Source organism: Ciona robusta, chromosome 1 (genome assembly GCF_009617815.1).
Source record: "Ciona robusta chromosome 1, ASM961781v2".
NCBI classification, from domain to species: Eukaryota; Metazoa; Chordata; class Ascidiacea; order Phlebobranchia; family Cionidae; genus Ciona; species Ciona robusta.
This window is the reverse complement of record NC_143235.1, coordinates 12,229,443-12,244,037: the sequence shown is the minus strand read 5'-3', so window position 1 is coordinate 12,244,037 and position 14,595 is coordinate 12,229,443. Positions and strand designations below refer to the sequence as shown.

General features: G+C 36.8%; 3 protein-coding genes across 5 annotated transcripts in view; 1 reads left to right on the top strand and 2 right to left on the bottom strand.

Annotated features, from left to right (window-relative positions):
* Positions 1-2,676, bottom strand: part of LOC149743321 (zinc finger protein castor homolog 1-like) — a 40,544-nt gene extending 37,868 nt beyond the window's left edge. The window contains exon 1 of the mRNA XM_089875737.1: positions 2,522-2,676. The gene's annotated coding sequence lies outside the window, so the exon portion shown is untranslated. The remainder of the gene's footprint in view (positions 1-2,521) is intronic.
* Positions 2,677-2,918: 242 nt separating this feature from the next.
* LOC149743317 (uncharacterized) overlaps positions 2,919-14,595 on the bottom strand; it is a 31,238-nt gene continuing 19,561 nt past the window's right edge. For both annotated transcript variants that reach the window (XM_089875788.1, XM_089875797.1), the window contains 9 exons: positions 9,765-9,871; positions 9,323-9,451; positions 9,043-9,127; positions 8,455-8,601; positions 7,930-8,009; positions 7,600-7,670; positions 7,124-7,302; positions 6,667-6,738; positions 2,919-5,440 (listed from right to left, as the gene is read on the bottom strand). In XM_089875788.1, coding sequence (XP_089731914.1) covers positions 3,306-5,440; positions 6,667-6,738; positions 7,124-7,302; positions 7,600-7,670; positions 7,930-8,009; positions 8,455-8,601; positions 9,043-9,127; positions 9,323-9,451; positions 9,765-9,871 — 3,005 coding nt within the window. In that variant the 3' untranslated portion in view covers positions 2,919-3,305. The remainder of the gene's footprint in view (positions 5,441-6,666; positions 6,739-7,123; positions 7,303-7,599; positions 7,671-7,929; positions 8,010-8,454; positions 8,602-9,042; positions 9,128-9,322; positions 9,452-9,764; positions 9,872-14,595) is intronic.
* Positions 9,898-14,447, top strand: LOC149743320 (uncharacterized). 2 transcript variants are annotated; one of them, XM_089875818.1, is made up of 8 exons: positions 9,898-10,506; positions 10,566-10,680; positions 10,977-11,064; positions 11,854-11,942; positions 12,281-12,422; positions 12,689-12,780; positions 13,114-13,232; positions 13,818-14,447. In XM_089875818.1, exons 1-8 carry the CDS (start codon positions 10,453-10,455, stop codon positions 14,355-14,357), a joined length of 1,239 nt encoding a protein of 412 aa, XP_089731944.1. In that variant the 5' UTR covers positions 9,898-10,452; the 3' UTR covers positions 14,358-14,447. The 2 variants fall into 2 exon arrangements, with proteins under 2 accessions (XP_089731944.1, XP_089731935.1); XM_089875809.1 differs by having other exon boundaries at positions 9,900-10,506; positions 13,111-13,232.

Here is a 14,595-nt window from a genome sequence, read left to right as displayed (position 1 = left end):
TGGAACGCAGGTTACAAGAGGTTTTCCGACATCGCTGTCACGGAAAATGTAACTAGTCTATACCAGAACACATGTCGAATTCCAGGCCAAAATCTGGAACACAACGATTGGAGAAAATACCTTTGGAACGATTTAGCGATCCAGTTATGCGCGATGCTGTGTAACGGCCTAGTCAAATTACCAAAGAATTAATTTTGCAGAGCTCGCAAAATCGAGGGTGTCTTATTCAGCGAAAAGATAATGATTGCAAGTTGCCCATGATTGCAACACTAAACGAAACCGAGTTACCACAGAGGGTGAAAAACTATAAGACGTAATTTACTTTCAATATGCACAACGAGTAAGAGTAAACAAAGTATAAATGGGAAATCTATTATACTCCAAATTGCCCGTAATGGCCTCTAGATTGAAGTTACTTAATAAAAATAAATTACACAATAATTAGCAATTAGAATAAAGACCCCTGAACGAATAAGTAATCAACTAATCAATAATTAGTTTATTCCTAAAACAATGTATTAAATATAAATATAAGCTGCCTGAGTATGCATTGTTATTTAAATTTGAGTGGAAACCTAATCTGCATTAAAAAAAAGTTTATATTAAAAACTAAGTGATTTTTGGTGAAGTTTTATAGTTTTGTGTATTTTATTAAATTTATTACTTAAATAATAAATTTCAATACTTATAATCCCAATAGGCTAGTATTAACTAATTGGAATTAAAAAAAAAGGTAAATCCCATTAGTCAATTAAGCTATACAACATGCAACAGTAACCACTATACTCAACATTAAAAAGTATTATCCAAAAAACTATTCAGAAATAATATTATCTTTTGGAACATGAATACACAGATGGCCTAAGCAACAAAAGAAAGAATGAAAGCCATAAAGAAATTTTTCCTGTGAGATGAATTATTAAAAAGAATTTTACAGCAAAATACATTGACTGTTTAAGAAGTTTCTCTGCTGTTTCAAAAATGCTTACGATTATTTACATTTCGATTGAATACTGAAATAGTTTCGCAGAAAATAAACACAATAGCAGAAGTGTCAGTTAGACAAACTTTCAACAAACAGAACCAAAGCATGAGTTTAGAATGACACATTGCTGCTATTCTAGATTAAAACATTACCAAGAAATCAAAGTGAAACTAAACAAAGAAATACTTGACCAAACCACAAATGACACATCGTATGAAGATTAAATGCAAGTTTAGATTATAAAACAATAAAATTTCACTTGGCTAAAAATTAAAACAAAGCTTGTGACGTAACTTATAGGAAGTTATAGGCTGGGTATCAATTTTGGGTTTGAAGTCATTTACAAAGTTATAGGATTATTGTGACCAATAAACAGATCAAAAGTGGTATTTACTATTTAAACTCTTTAGTACTTATACCAGTGAAAAAGTGAAGAGGTTATATCTAATACCTACCAATTGAATAGTATTTACAAACCAAATAAATGGTGTTTAAACTCTTTGGTACTTATACCAGTAAAAAAAGTGAACAAAAAGCAAACATGATAAAAAGATTAAAACCACTGTTTTGTGGCGCCAATCACCGTTTGAATCAAGAAACAGATTTATAGAACAATTTTACATATACATAAACTATTGGTGGAGAATATAGGTACGAGTACTATAGAATTCAATATAAATATTATGCAACTGGAAAAGACAGACTACACTGTACAAACTATGGTTATATAACGGTTGAATTCAGAATACATTTCGTTTATTCAATAAGTTTATCAAAATACCAGTATTGTTTATTCTTTTGAATATACTACTAACTTGAATTGGCATTGTTATATAAATTCTATCAAACAATATTGGCTGATGATACTAGAATGAATATTCCACACTGGGGTATTCATTAAGATTCCATGAAACTATTTTAAAATTGAGTAATCATATTTAGGGGTGATGAGCCAAATCTGGCTCAAACCGACAAAGACCTCACCCATGCAGAGTATAATTGACTGATCATATTGTTAAAAAAGGCTCAAAAATCCAACTGAATTTACACTCCAGAGTTATAAATGGTCTACACTTGAATGTACTTGTGACATTAACTTTACTGTACAATCATAAGTCTTTTATATGAACTTTTATAAACAGATATGTTTACATCAAAGGGTATGATATTTAGGCCAGGCATGTTCTGGTAATTTCCCATACATAAGTCCATGTCAATAAATACAACATATATATCTATTTACTACATGGTCATTAGAAACTAAAAAAACACAAGTCAAAACACTAACTATTATCTACATTCCAGAGCCCATACCAGTTCAGGTTCAAATGATAAACTTATGTTTTAAAAAATGCAACTTTTAAAATAAAACATAAATTACAGAAACCAAAAGTCCTAAATTACATCTTATTCTTTCAAAAAAATATTATACACTACTCTTTAACACGCTTCCAGAAAACAAATATTTATAACTTTTAGGCTACTAAAGTGTGAATAAAGCTTTAATACATATCTTTTATAGATCTATAAACTTACCTTGATATTGATGCTAATACTGCAGTGGTTAGTCGACTCCGTCCGTACAGATGGAGTTTCATTGAATACAAAACCAGAGACCATCAACAACCGCTATCACCACAACCGCATGTTCTTGTACAAGGTTTGTTATTGTTTCTAGCGCCTTTACCGGAATGCCGGTAATTTTATTATAACCGCTAGAGGACATCAAAGATAAGTCTAAAACATTTGACTTTAGGTTTGATTTATCGGGCTTTGCTGCATACGGTTTTTAATCATTTTAAACGCTATTTCTCCCTTTTAATTTATTTTATCCGAGTATTGTTAAAATTCTATTCAAATACAAACCTGGCTACTTTCTTTTAAGCCTTTCTTTTTATACGATAGACTATACTTTTCATATATCACAAGATCATATTTTATAAGAAATGTATTGCGTTTTAAAATACTAATGCTACGATAGAAGGGAAATGCAACACAGATTGTTTCGTAAATAGGTCAACCAAGCCGACAGACCAATGATAAAAAGCAGTCTGGAAGAGAAAAGCAAAGGTACTACTAAGTAGTCCACCAATAACATAACGTTACGTTGCTGTAAAAACTACAATATATCTAGAGCCATTTATTTTACATAAATACAGGCAGTGGCATTAAGAACATCAACACAGAAAAATGCAAAAGCAAATATTAGCTAATAAATATATCTATAAACGACAAAGCAGCATTATACTCTATAAGATTGGTCAGAAACTCGAAGCAAGATAAACGACAAGGTACAATTTCGAACTCGAACTTTGACATATTAAACATCGAGAGCGTAGTAGATGTGAGGTCGCTTGGAAGACGGGCGCTCTAGCGACCTGCAGTGGTTGGCGCGATGGTGGCCATCGGAAACTGGGGATCTTTCTGCACCATCAGGGTTGGAGCGGGGATCAGTCATGATTAGGTTAAGGTGGTAAAAGTCACTTGAACGGGAAGATACAATAACACCGTTGTTTGGAGAGCAGCGTTCTGTCTTATGAAGCCGGCGAGGAACGTTAGTTGTAGATTGTGGAGGCGCTTGAAGCCCGCTTATGTAAACGTAGTCACTGTAACTTGGTGGTGACTTGAAAGCGTTCTCCGCAGCTGCTATAGCTGCTACGTTTTCGTTGGAGTTGTACATGCTGAAGCGTTTGTTGATGTTGCGTGCCCGGTTACGACTGCGCGTTCCTGGTCGTTGGGTGGCGTCGTGGAGTTCCTGTGTGTCTTGCTGCGTTACTGGTTTTCGATGTGTTTGTGCTGCCAATGCTTCGACACTTTTTGATCTTCTATAGCTTCGTTGGGGCTGGTAACTACTTGTATAAGCATGCGGTGCCATAGCAACATACTGTGTACGTTCTGGTACTGCCTCCTTCATCGAGAGCCGTAACCTTGCCAACAGCTCTTTGGCTTCCGCTTGGTAATCTACTGCCGGTGAGACGTAAGAATCCACGCTTACAAAAGTGTCGTTGCAACTTCGTTTCGGCGTATTTTCGTAAGTTTCCGGCACTAAAGACCCCAGCGACTTTGACGGTGTCAGCCACGAAAGTTTACGATCTGTCTTCATGTGGCTTGTGCTGTTCACGGTCGAGTATCTGTTCTGGTGGTCTGGAATGTAGGGTGTCGAGATAGGCGTAATGGTTACATAGTCTGATTCAAGTGGTTCCATGACAGATTTTGGGCGAGTGACGTTCGCCCCTGGACGGCGTCGACGCTGATCGATCTCAGAGCGTGGAGTCGCGGAAGTTAATTTAATAATCTGTTGCGCCAAACTATTACTACCAACCATCTGTTGTGGTCTGGAGTTCACACGACGCACTGGTTTTCGGGCCGGCGCGCAGTCTTTGTTGTGCTGTATTCTCGCGGTTTCTTTTTTCTTTAATTCATCTCTAGAAAGATCCATCAAGCTCGTACAGCGGAATTTGGGCGCAAGGCTGCTTTTCGGGGGTTGTGTCTTACTTTTCTTAGGCGACAACTGTTTAGCAGCAACAGACTGATTGCCAATATCGCAACTAACGTTACCTACGCTTCTACTTCTCTGTTCAGCAGTGATCGTTCTTATCGGCGAGTTTGGATTGAAAACACTTAACGCAGACCTTTTCCCACCCTCGCTACCATTTCTTCGAGCTGCGATTTGTTTTCCAGAGAAACTACGACTCCGTCTGAACTGCTGGCACTCAGACCCCATACCTTCAACACTTGTTTGCTTAGTTGAACAACCCGACTGTTCGTCTTTCGTTCCGCTGGGTTCTTGGTTCCTCAATGTGGTGTAAATGCCAGCACTGGAAGGATTCGGTTCGTCGCGGTGGTTTTGCAACGACTGAATCTTGTTCGAGGTCTTTAACTCCAGGTTAAGTTCCTCATCCATCAGTTTTCGTGAGGCATTCCTCTTAGAATTGCTGTTGTTGTTCTTGTTTCGGTTTTTCTGAGGGCTTCGTTTCTTTTCCAGGTCTATTGGCGTTGAAGTAATCGCAGATTTAGAGGAAGCGACGTTTTTAAAATCTTCTCGGACCTCTGTTTCTTCCAAGACGTCACTGATCATCTCATCCTCACGTAGCATGTCCGGAGGATGATTCCCCTTTATCACACTCAGTTCCACGGACACAGTGCTGATATTATGCCTCGATGTTTTGGCTCGCTTTTTCCCGTTCCTTGCGTCATCAGTAATGACGTCATTGTTGCAATCGGTGTAGCAACGCTTGGTATTTTTCTTTTTCTTCCGGAGCAGCTTGGAGAAGTAGGCCGAGATGCGACTGGTCTTCTTTTCATTTCCTTGAAGTTGCGTCATGGTTTTGGTTTTATGTTGATTCGACGGTAATGGGGCAAGATTCAAAACTGCGTCTTCGGCTTCTTTCGATCGGATTTTCGAAGTTTTAATTAAATCAGGTTTACGGGTTCTTGGAAGGGAAGCGTATCGGTCTGAAAAACAATATAACCAACCGTGAGATTTAATACAGCATAAGGATTACGATCATATACACGCTTAACGTGACTAATAATGCTAATACTATTGCTACTCGCCTGAACCTAAGGTATAACTGAATAAACAAAGCTAGTGCACAACAAGAGCGATTATAAGCACTGACGATTCAATACGGTGCGCAAGAACTTATATAGCCAAGTGTAACGCCGTCTTCTTTGCCACGAACGCCTTTCTCGAACAAGAGATAGCGACACGCGACTTCCCGTTGCGACGCGTTCGATACACCGCGCTGATTATTCGAATTTGCTAAAGAATCTATTTACCCCCCACTGTGCGCACTTGCTGTAAACAACAACCTAATAAACAGCCGAGGTGTCATTCACGCTGAGACCTTGCATGACTGCGGCATATCATCAAACTCTACGATTACATCACTGACAGAAAGGTGTTTACAATACGGTCGTCTCGCCTGCTAATGGAAACAGGAACGGTTTCGAATTTTAGTCTAAATAGGAAAACCGAAAAGCTCTGGAATTATGAAAACAACGCTTGCGATACAGAAGGTCACGTATAACACGCAAGAGTATTTCACCCGCATTTCCTATGATATCATTTTCAATCATCGTCCCCTACCATTTTTAGAGTGAGCAAACTAAAACTAACCGACTGTCGATTCGCTTAAATAAATGAACCACTCTGCTCACGGATCGAATTTTGCGGTCTCAACACGCGCGCCGCTTTCGAAGTGATCTGTAAGCCAGGAAACGAACCGAAGAAACATAAATAAACGCTTGTCGGTACGATTGACTGAAGTTTCACGAAGCTCCTGTAATTATGTGGCTCGTTATGACTGTTGCGATGACGTAATCTAGATAACGGTCGTCAGCGGGGTGTAATGATAGACAGATCGAAATAATCAGATTCTTGAGCGGAACTGTACTGCTGTTTTAGACCTAACCGTCAAAACAGCCAAAACACGGTAACAACCAATTAAAATTCTGGAAAAATTAGATAGAAAAAATAGCTTTTTTGGTATGGTTTGAACAAAATAAGCGTAAAAGCTAAGATATGTTCGAGTGATATACTGACAAGTGTTACCTTGAATGTTGTCCTTGTTCAAAGAGCCGCTATAATCCAATGCAGCGAAAAGATAAAATTAAGTTAAGATTAAATTGAGTTAAACTAAACACTTAGAAAAAACTAATCATACAAATCTCCTTACATTTTGGCAGGACGCGTGGGGCGTCTGTGACGTCACAGGATATCTTTGTTACGTCAGGTGACTCTTGGATTCCTGTGCACAGGAAAGAGGCTTATTTAACCCAAAACATTCGGATAAGCTTAAGTAGTTTGGAAGAAATTATTACAAACAATAGGTTACATACACCAGCAAAAGATCGGCTATATTTAGCGCGGCAACTTCGACAGCTTGCCCAGCCGTATATGGACTTGGAAACCGAGTTTTGAGCATTTGCTAGAGTTATGCTACGGAGTGGTTAGAGCTATGTTCCGATGTTTAATGAAACTCTTTTTGGGTACTTTGGGAAGCGGAACTTGTTAAAAGTTATCAAGCGAATCGTAGAAACGTTGTGCAATTTGCCGAATGCGGTTAATAGCTCTAGACACTGGCAAAAAAATACATTACGCAACTTTATGCAAATTCAACCAAAATAACTTACGTGTATTTATAATATCCGTCGACCTAGCCTCGTTTTCCACATTTTCCCCTGCGCACATATCCCGGAACTTTGTCTCAACGACTGGCGAACTGTTAGAAGTCAGTGATTTTCGCGTACTGAATGACGTCATTGCAGATAGAGTGTTTTGTTTTGACACAGTCGTTGTGGGCCCAATGTTTCTGCGTGTAGTTATTGCTCGTTTGGTCTTGTAGTACAAGTCAAATACTGGTTTCTGTGTTTTCTACAACTGACGTATATATGCCATACCAAGATAATGACGCTATGGAATACAGTAGGTGGGGGAGACGGGACACCTCCAGCACGTGTTTTATACAATTAACAACGGTTCATGGGAGTCATGAGGATACGCTTTTATAGTTCTTTGACTGTTTTTTTACTGTGTCCCTATATTTATAATATTTTTACTCTAATATAAAGCGTATAACATTTATAATAGTTTTTGTTACTATATTTACCCTTTCGGAGTAGATTTTTTGTTGCGCTGTAATTTTGAAGTCATTTTGTATAACGTAGTTTTCTTCGTTAGCTGAAAAGAAAAAATGCATATAAATGACAACAAATCGAATATCAATTTACTACTAGATGTAGAGACCATATTTCTTTTTTTCAAATAAATGTTAAATGTTTTAAACGTAAGCATGTTTTAACGACTACCGTTTGGTCGCAAAATTCTGTCCTTTCGTTTTAATTTTTTTTAATCTTTGCTATTGTAACCGAAGAGACAAAAATACGTTATTATTATTTATTGAGTTATTATAAAAGTTATTAGTATTATGTAGCCTTACCTTTTTATTCGACATGACTTTTGTGATTTTAACGAAGATAGAAGCGTACGGTGAACCAGTCAAGTGGATATGACGATAACCTTGTTATAAAACGCACAGCGTTAACATAAAAGAAACATATTAAGGTGAGGGAAGACGGGACACCTTTAGCACATAATATTCAAATATCTTAATCGTGATTTTAAGAACGGTCTATGGTATTCGTAAGGATATGGTTTTGTAATTATTTTATTGTTATTTGATTACTACGAAATTGGACGAGAAAATAGAATGAAAAGGTGACCCATCTTTCCCTACCCTACTATATATAAAATGCAATAAAAGTTGTAATATGCATATATATGTACCGTATTAACCATTTTTCAAATGTTATGAGTCGTATTTAAATAAATAAATCAATGCAATTCATCGATAATATTTTTTTGTTATCACAATTTAAATAATGTCAATTTATAAAACTTGTATTTTATATTTTTATATCATACAGGACATATAACTACGATTTAAATGTTGTTATTTGTTTACCCGTGTTCATTGCTTTTACTGCAATAGTTCTTTGGCCAATGAAATCTCGTCCGATCGGGTCACTATCCCAAACAGCCAACCTTACAAAGGCAAGCTCAGGGTAGAATATTGTAAAGTCTAACTGCTGGTCCCACACTGGGTTGAAACCTTGTATAAAAAGTATAACCAGCTAAGAACATGTTCTATGTAACAACAATTTTCAAACTGTAATATTCGTAAGTAAACCCCAAACGTTTAGTAAACCTTTTCGTTCAGAAACATACACTACTAAGCGAACCAAAGAGAAAAGCAATGAATGATTTACTAAGAAAATTGTCACAACTAGCAAGTATTAATGACAGTGGTATATGGTAAAAAACAACAGTTAAATATACAACCAGGTTTAGCGACCACGCCTTTAAGCGTGTTTTAACAACTGTTGCTTTGTCGCTTTATTCTGTCTTTTCGTACAAAATATTTTTAAGCTTCGCTAACCGTAATCGAAGAGACAAATAAAATTATGAATAATATTTTTTTTTATTATTTCAAAATAAATTTACCATTTAAACCCTAGCCTATAGTGCCCAACGGTGTTCTAGCGCCACCTACCGTTGTCATCGACTACAGACGTTTGCTTCTTTGCGCTGTCTATGTTCACTCCGTAAATTTCCACTTCAACGAATGGGTCGATGATCTATTAGAAAGAAAACTCAACAATAACTTACGAAGTGCTAGCATTAAAAACATACTTTTTTTACCAAAACGTAGAAAAGTAAGATAAAAGATTTAGTTTTACTACCTAATAGAACGATAAAAAAATTTGAAAACATGGACCGTCTTACCCCAACCTATACTGTATTATTTTTGCTAAATATTTTAATGTCAATACCTCCCCCCTTTCGCCAAGAACGCTGCTTGGTGGTTTCGGCAAATGTTGACCGCTGATGACGTGAATAGATAGCTGCATGACGTCACGGTTTTTGGGAAATGACGTTGCCAAAGGATTAAAATGTTCGCTCTGTAAGAGTAAAAAAGCAAAAATATACACAATGTACCTATTGTAAGATCTAAAAGAATAAAGTTTTCTATTTTTATTCTGAAAATTTTGGCGAAACACAAACGAATGCATCTGTTTAAAGGTATTATCCTATAAGCATTACCCAAGACCACATTAAATGGGTGAATTTAGGTTATTATTTTTAATATTATATATGTAAAACGAAATACCTGTGTAACGACTTTACCCCACCAGCACGTATAAGGATAAACCATTTACATTCATTTATTTTATTTTTATATCTATACTAGTATTCTATATGTCATTATGATACCTCCAACAAACACTGCGGTTTAGGAACATATCCGTATCCACCGTTGAGTTCGAACATCGCATCGTTGAGTTGCATGAAACGGTCACGGGTTTGGTGGTTTAGGGCAACTAAAAGTATAAACAATGTAAAATTGATTTTTGTTGGTATTATATTTAGGCATTCGCCAAGATGTAGTACCGTGGGGTAACATGAATCAGTTAGCACATAGGGGGAAGAAGGATCAACTTTCCATTCTATTTTTTCGTCACATGTGGTAGTAAACAAAGAAAATCTTCACGACTTCAATAGACCATTATTAAATGTGTAAAACACGATCAGGATATTTGGATATTATATGCTAAAGGTGTTCCATCTTCCCCCATCCTATATGTGTTTGTTCAGTGCCAGCGATATATAGATTTCGCTGTATCGTTCAGGCTTATTGTCGTGGCTGTCAGTCGCACACGGATTCGTGGTAAAAAGTTGTGACAAGACAGATTAATTCATGTTACGCCCCGGAAACGAGTGAAAGTAACATGATTTGTACGTTATCAGATGCACATTTTCTTTATGTTGTAACAGCGAAGAACAGATGCACAAGATATAGTAGAGGCAAATAGAAAAAAAAAACTTGCCAATCTTTTTCTGGGGCAGTTTTTTTCTAAACAAGAGTATTTTAAAGTTTCTGCTCACTTGCAAGCCATACAGAATGCTGGTGTCTGTTTTACTGCTAAGTGTTTTGGTACAAGCTGTAAATTGCCAGGTATTTTGTGCAAGTTTAAAATGTTTGGGTTTGATTTAACTGCATATGTTTTAACACAGACAGGGACAACTGCGGCGACTGTAATAGGCGATGACGCCTATCCTATATTTCACGTGGAATATAGGTTTAGAAGAAACAACAGCAAGTGTACATGCCCAGAAAACGACGGAATTGGTATAAAAGTGTTATCAGTAAATAAAAGGAGGGCAAATTATTTTAGCGAGGTTGGGGGAGATGGGACACCTTTTCATTAATTGTTTAAAACACAACCAGGGCATTTAGCTATTACGTTCTAAAGGTGTCCCACCTTCCCCCATCCTCACTATATGTCACGTCCTGCCGATTGGCTGACGAAACGCTGGAAATGCACTGTGTTTTTCATACTAGATAAGCCGTTAAAAGATTATTTACCATACTTTAGGGTTAAACTGTAACTTGGTGATCTATACTAAAATATTCATGTTTTTTAGAGTGGAGTGCGTGGTCCAGATGTGAAACGACATCTTCTTTTACTTGTCATAAAGGAATTCGCGTGCAAAGCAAACCCTGTACACTACGGTAACATGGAATTAAAAACCTAACATTTATGTATACTTTTGAATACATGAATAAAGAGCAAATTTAGGATATGGAAAGTAACAGAAAAATGTTAGTCATTGCAACATGTATGACTGACAGTTTAGAAAACCCAATAATAAACGATTTGGGGCTGTGTCTTGCCCAATGATACATGCGCCAAGAATAGTAGTATAGGGCCTCGAACCTGTATCATCTAAGCTAGAGGCAATCGATCTAACTACTTCAACATGCGCCGACTGCACATTAAAAACTAATGTGTGAAAATTCTTTGAAATAAGAATGTATTTATACATTCTATTATAGTGCTTATTTATACTGAAAATCCAGTGTGATTTACGTGTGTTGGAAATGTTAATATTAGTTCGTGCGTATTTTGTGACGTTTAAGTTACAACAACAGACGTTCAGCATTTTAGATGACGACTGCAATATCGGAACTACATGTGCGTCGTGTAATGCTATGCAATTACTTGCTGTATATACCGCGACTCGGTACTGCAAATCGTGCTGCCTTTTTAATTTTGACTTAGTCATGCAAAATCCAACATTTTTGTTGTAGGAATTTACATTAACTAAAATTCTAATAGGGGAAATGTCACTTAACATAATTACTAACAGAGTTATATACGTGTTTACTGGTAAGCGTGCGCGGGGTGTATGAAACAAAACACCAGTGTTACAATGACCGTTGCCCCACCACGCGAGGATAAATAAGTTACATTCATTCATTCATTCATTCATTCATTCATTCATTCATTCATATTTACAGAAATAACGACTGTCAAGCTTTTAAGTACAAGTTTTGTTATGACGAAGGCAGTTGTACCGGGGAATGGGTATTGTGGAACAACCCCAGCTGTAAGTTTACTTTTAATATCATATGTACGTATAAGACAGTTTCAAGCTCAAGTTCAAATATCCTAGAAAATAATGTTTTTAAGCCAAAACTTGCATGCCTAGGAAAATTAGGATTTAGCACATAATATTCAAATGTTCTGATCGTGTTTTAAACAATTAACAACGGTATATGGAAGTGGTATACGGTTTTACAATTATTTAACTGTTCTTTTCTTACCAACAAATGGGACAAGAAAATAGGCAAAAAATAATAAAAAACGTCCCATTTTCCCCACCCTACTATATGTAGTATTTTTGTTGTTTTTTTAATGTAAAAATGATCGTATTTTTCATTATAGACGAAGCCCCATGTAGCAGACCTTGTGGGAGTGGTGTTAGAGTTCGAGTTAAACTTTGCACGTCTGGTGAAAGGATTGGATTGTTCTGTGTTAGTACTGAGAGGAAACCTTACAAGTTGGAATACGAAGCATGCAATCAAAGGTATGAGATATAGACTATATATGCGTTTACCCACAAAGATTCATATACGTGGTAACTCGTAAATGGGCACCAGGTGAAATAAAACGCAAGTGTTATAACGACGGTCCCTGGACCGCTACGCGGGGATATATATATAAAAAAGTTGCATTTATTCATTCATAAACTATCTCATTCCATACTTGTATAACATGAGACTCATTGCAATAATTCAATCTATATGGAGGCAATCAAAATATATTATATAACCATACATTATATTATTATAGACCATGCTTAAGAGGTGAATTATTAAACAGCTCAACACTTTTTCCATGGGTTAATAGAAGTTGGAACAACTCAGATAACTTTACAATGCCGCGTAAGTATAACCATAGTATACTGTCACTTCAGCATACTATGGTATAACAATAATCTGACAAGCACAATAATCTGACAAGCACAGCGTTTAAACTAGTGTTATTTACCGTTTTTGTGTGATGTTTTCTAAAGTTTGCTCCAATTTCTAAACCCTGGTGGTACCTTTAGATCACATTTGGGCATTTCTATCCATATACAAATTTTTTCGTTGGGATATGCCTCTTTAAGCCTAAACCTGATTTAGAATGTCTATTAAAAGCTCGTTTACAACAAAATTGATGTTATAGCTATAATATAGCTCTTTTCAATGTTAACTTATACTGTTTTTTAGCAGTTAGCACACGTTTACAAGAAGCTCCACAGCACAGTATTTTGACTTGGATTTTAGCTGGAGCCACTGGTGTACTTGCGCTCTGTTTAATTGTGTGCCTGATCGTTTGTGTGCGTACAATGGTAAGTACACGCGTAATAAATTCTAGTTGCAGACATCATATTTTGTTTCTATCTTAATCGAAAATACGTTTTTTATACGTTTTCTACGTTTTTTATACTTGTTTTCGCTATATCATTTCGTTTATCCTTGCTATCGTAATTAAACGGAAAAAATAATTATATTACAGTGGGCTTGGGGTACAGTGGGACATTGTTATCTGTCCTTGTCCTATTTGGTAAAAAAAGAATATTTATGGAATTGTATAGTAGAATGGGGGGAGACGGGACATATTTTCATTCTATTTTCTCATCCTATTAGGTATAGTTAACCAAGAACATTCAAAGAATTATAAAACTGTATCCTCACGACTCCCATAGACCGTTGTTAATTGTTTAAAACACGATCAGGATATTTAAATAATATGTGCTAAAGGTGTGTCCCGTCTTCCCCCACCCTACTAATAACGATATCCTTACTATTCTAAAAGGGCGTTGTTAATTGTTCAGAACACGATCCGGAAATATGAGAATTGGGTGCTAACAGTATCCATCTTACCCAGAGTATCAACCGATATTTTAATTCGTAAACTCGATATTTTAATTCAGAGGGCAAATAACAAGGCATCTCAATGCGCATTACCGAATCAGCCAACCAACACAAAAGTCCCGGAAAACTACCAACGGCTAAGCCACGAAAAGGGCGGGGATACTGCAGTGTATAAAGCAGGGGGGCTACAAAGAACCGAACAAATAGTTGGGGGAAGTTACCCAGCTTTAAATCATCAAGGAACTGACAACATACCTCTTCCCCCGCCAGTACTGACACATTCCTTTACCGATATCCCGGATTCCAGCGAAACAAGTAAGCATAGGAATCCTAAACGACAGAGCGAAGAAGACATGGGGTATATACCAGAGACTAAACTGATTAAACAGCACAAGCAAAAGAAAAAGGGGAACCCATTGCCCCCGCCTCCGCTGGACTTAGTTGAAGTCAAATATGACGCTTATTTGGAGCCTACCACCAACGATTCTCCGACGCCAGACGTTCCAAGGGTTATGATATCAAGACCAGATGAAACTAGAGATCCAATGAGCGACCTGCACAGTGATGTAAACAACTCCCACATTTATTCAGAGATTTAAACATTTGCCGCGGGTGGTACAACGTTTATACCATATAATGTCCTGTATCGCCACGTAAACTAATAAAATGTGACCTTGTTTAAACTACAAGCTGTTGACTCATGATTTATAACATGGTCTGATTCTCTTGTAAGCGACCAGATTCAGAATTTGTTATAGGTCTAAGGTGTAAACTGGTCTAGTTGCAAAGTAATACGTGTCATTATTTCGTAACGCCTATGATCAAGTACCTTGTCTT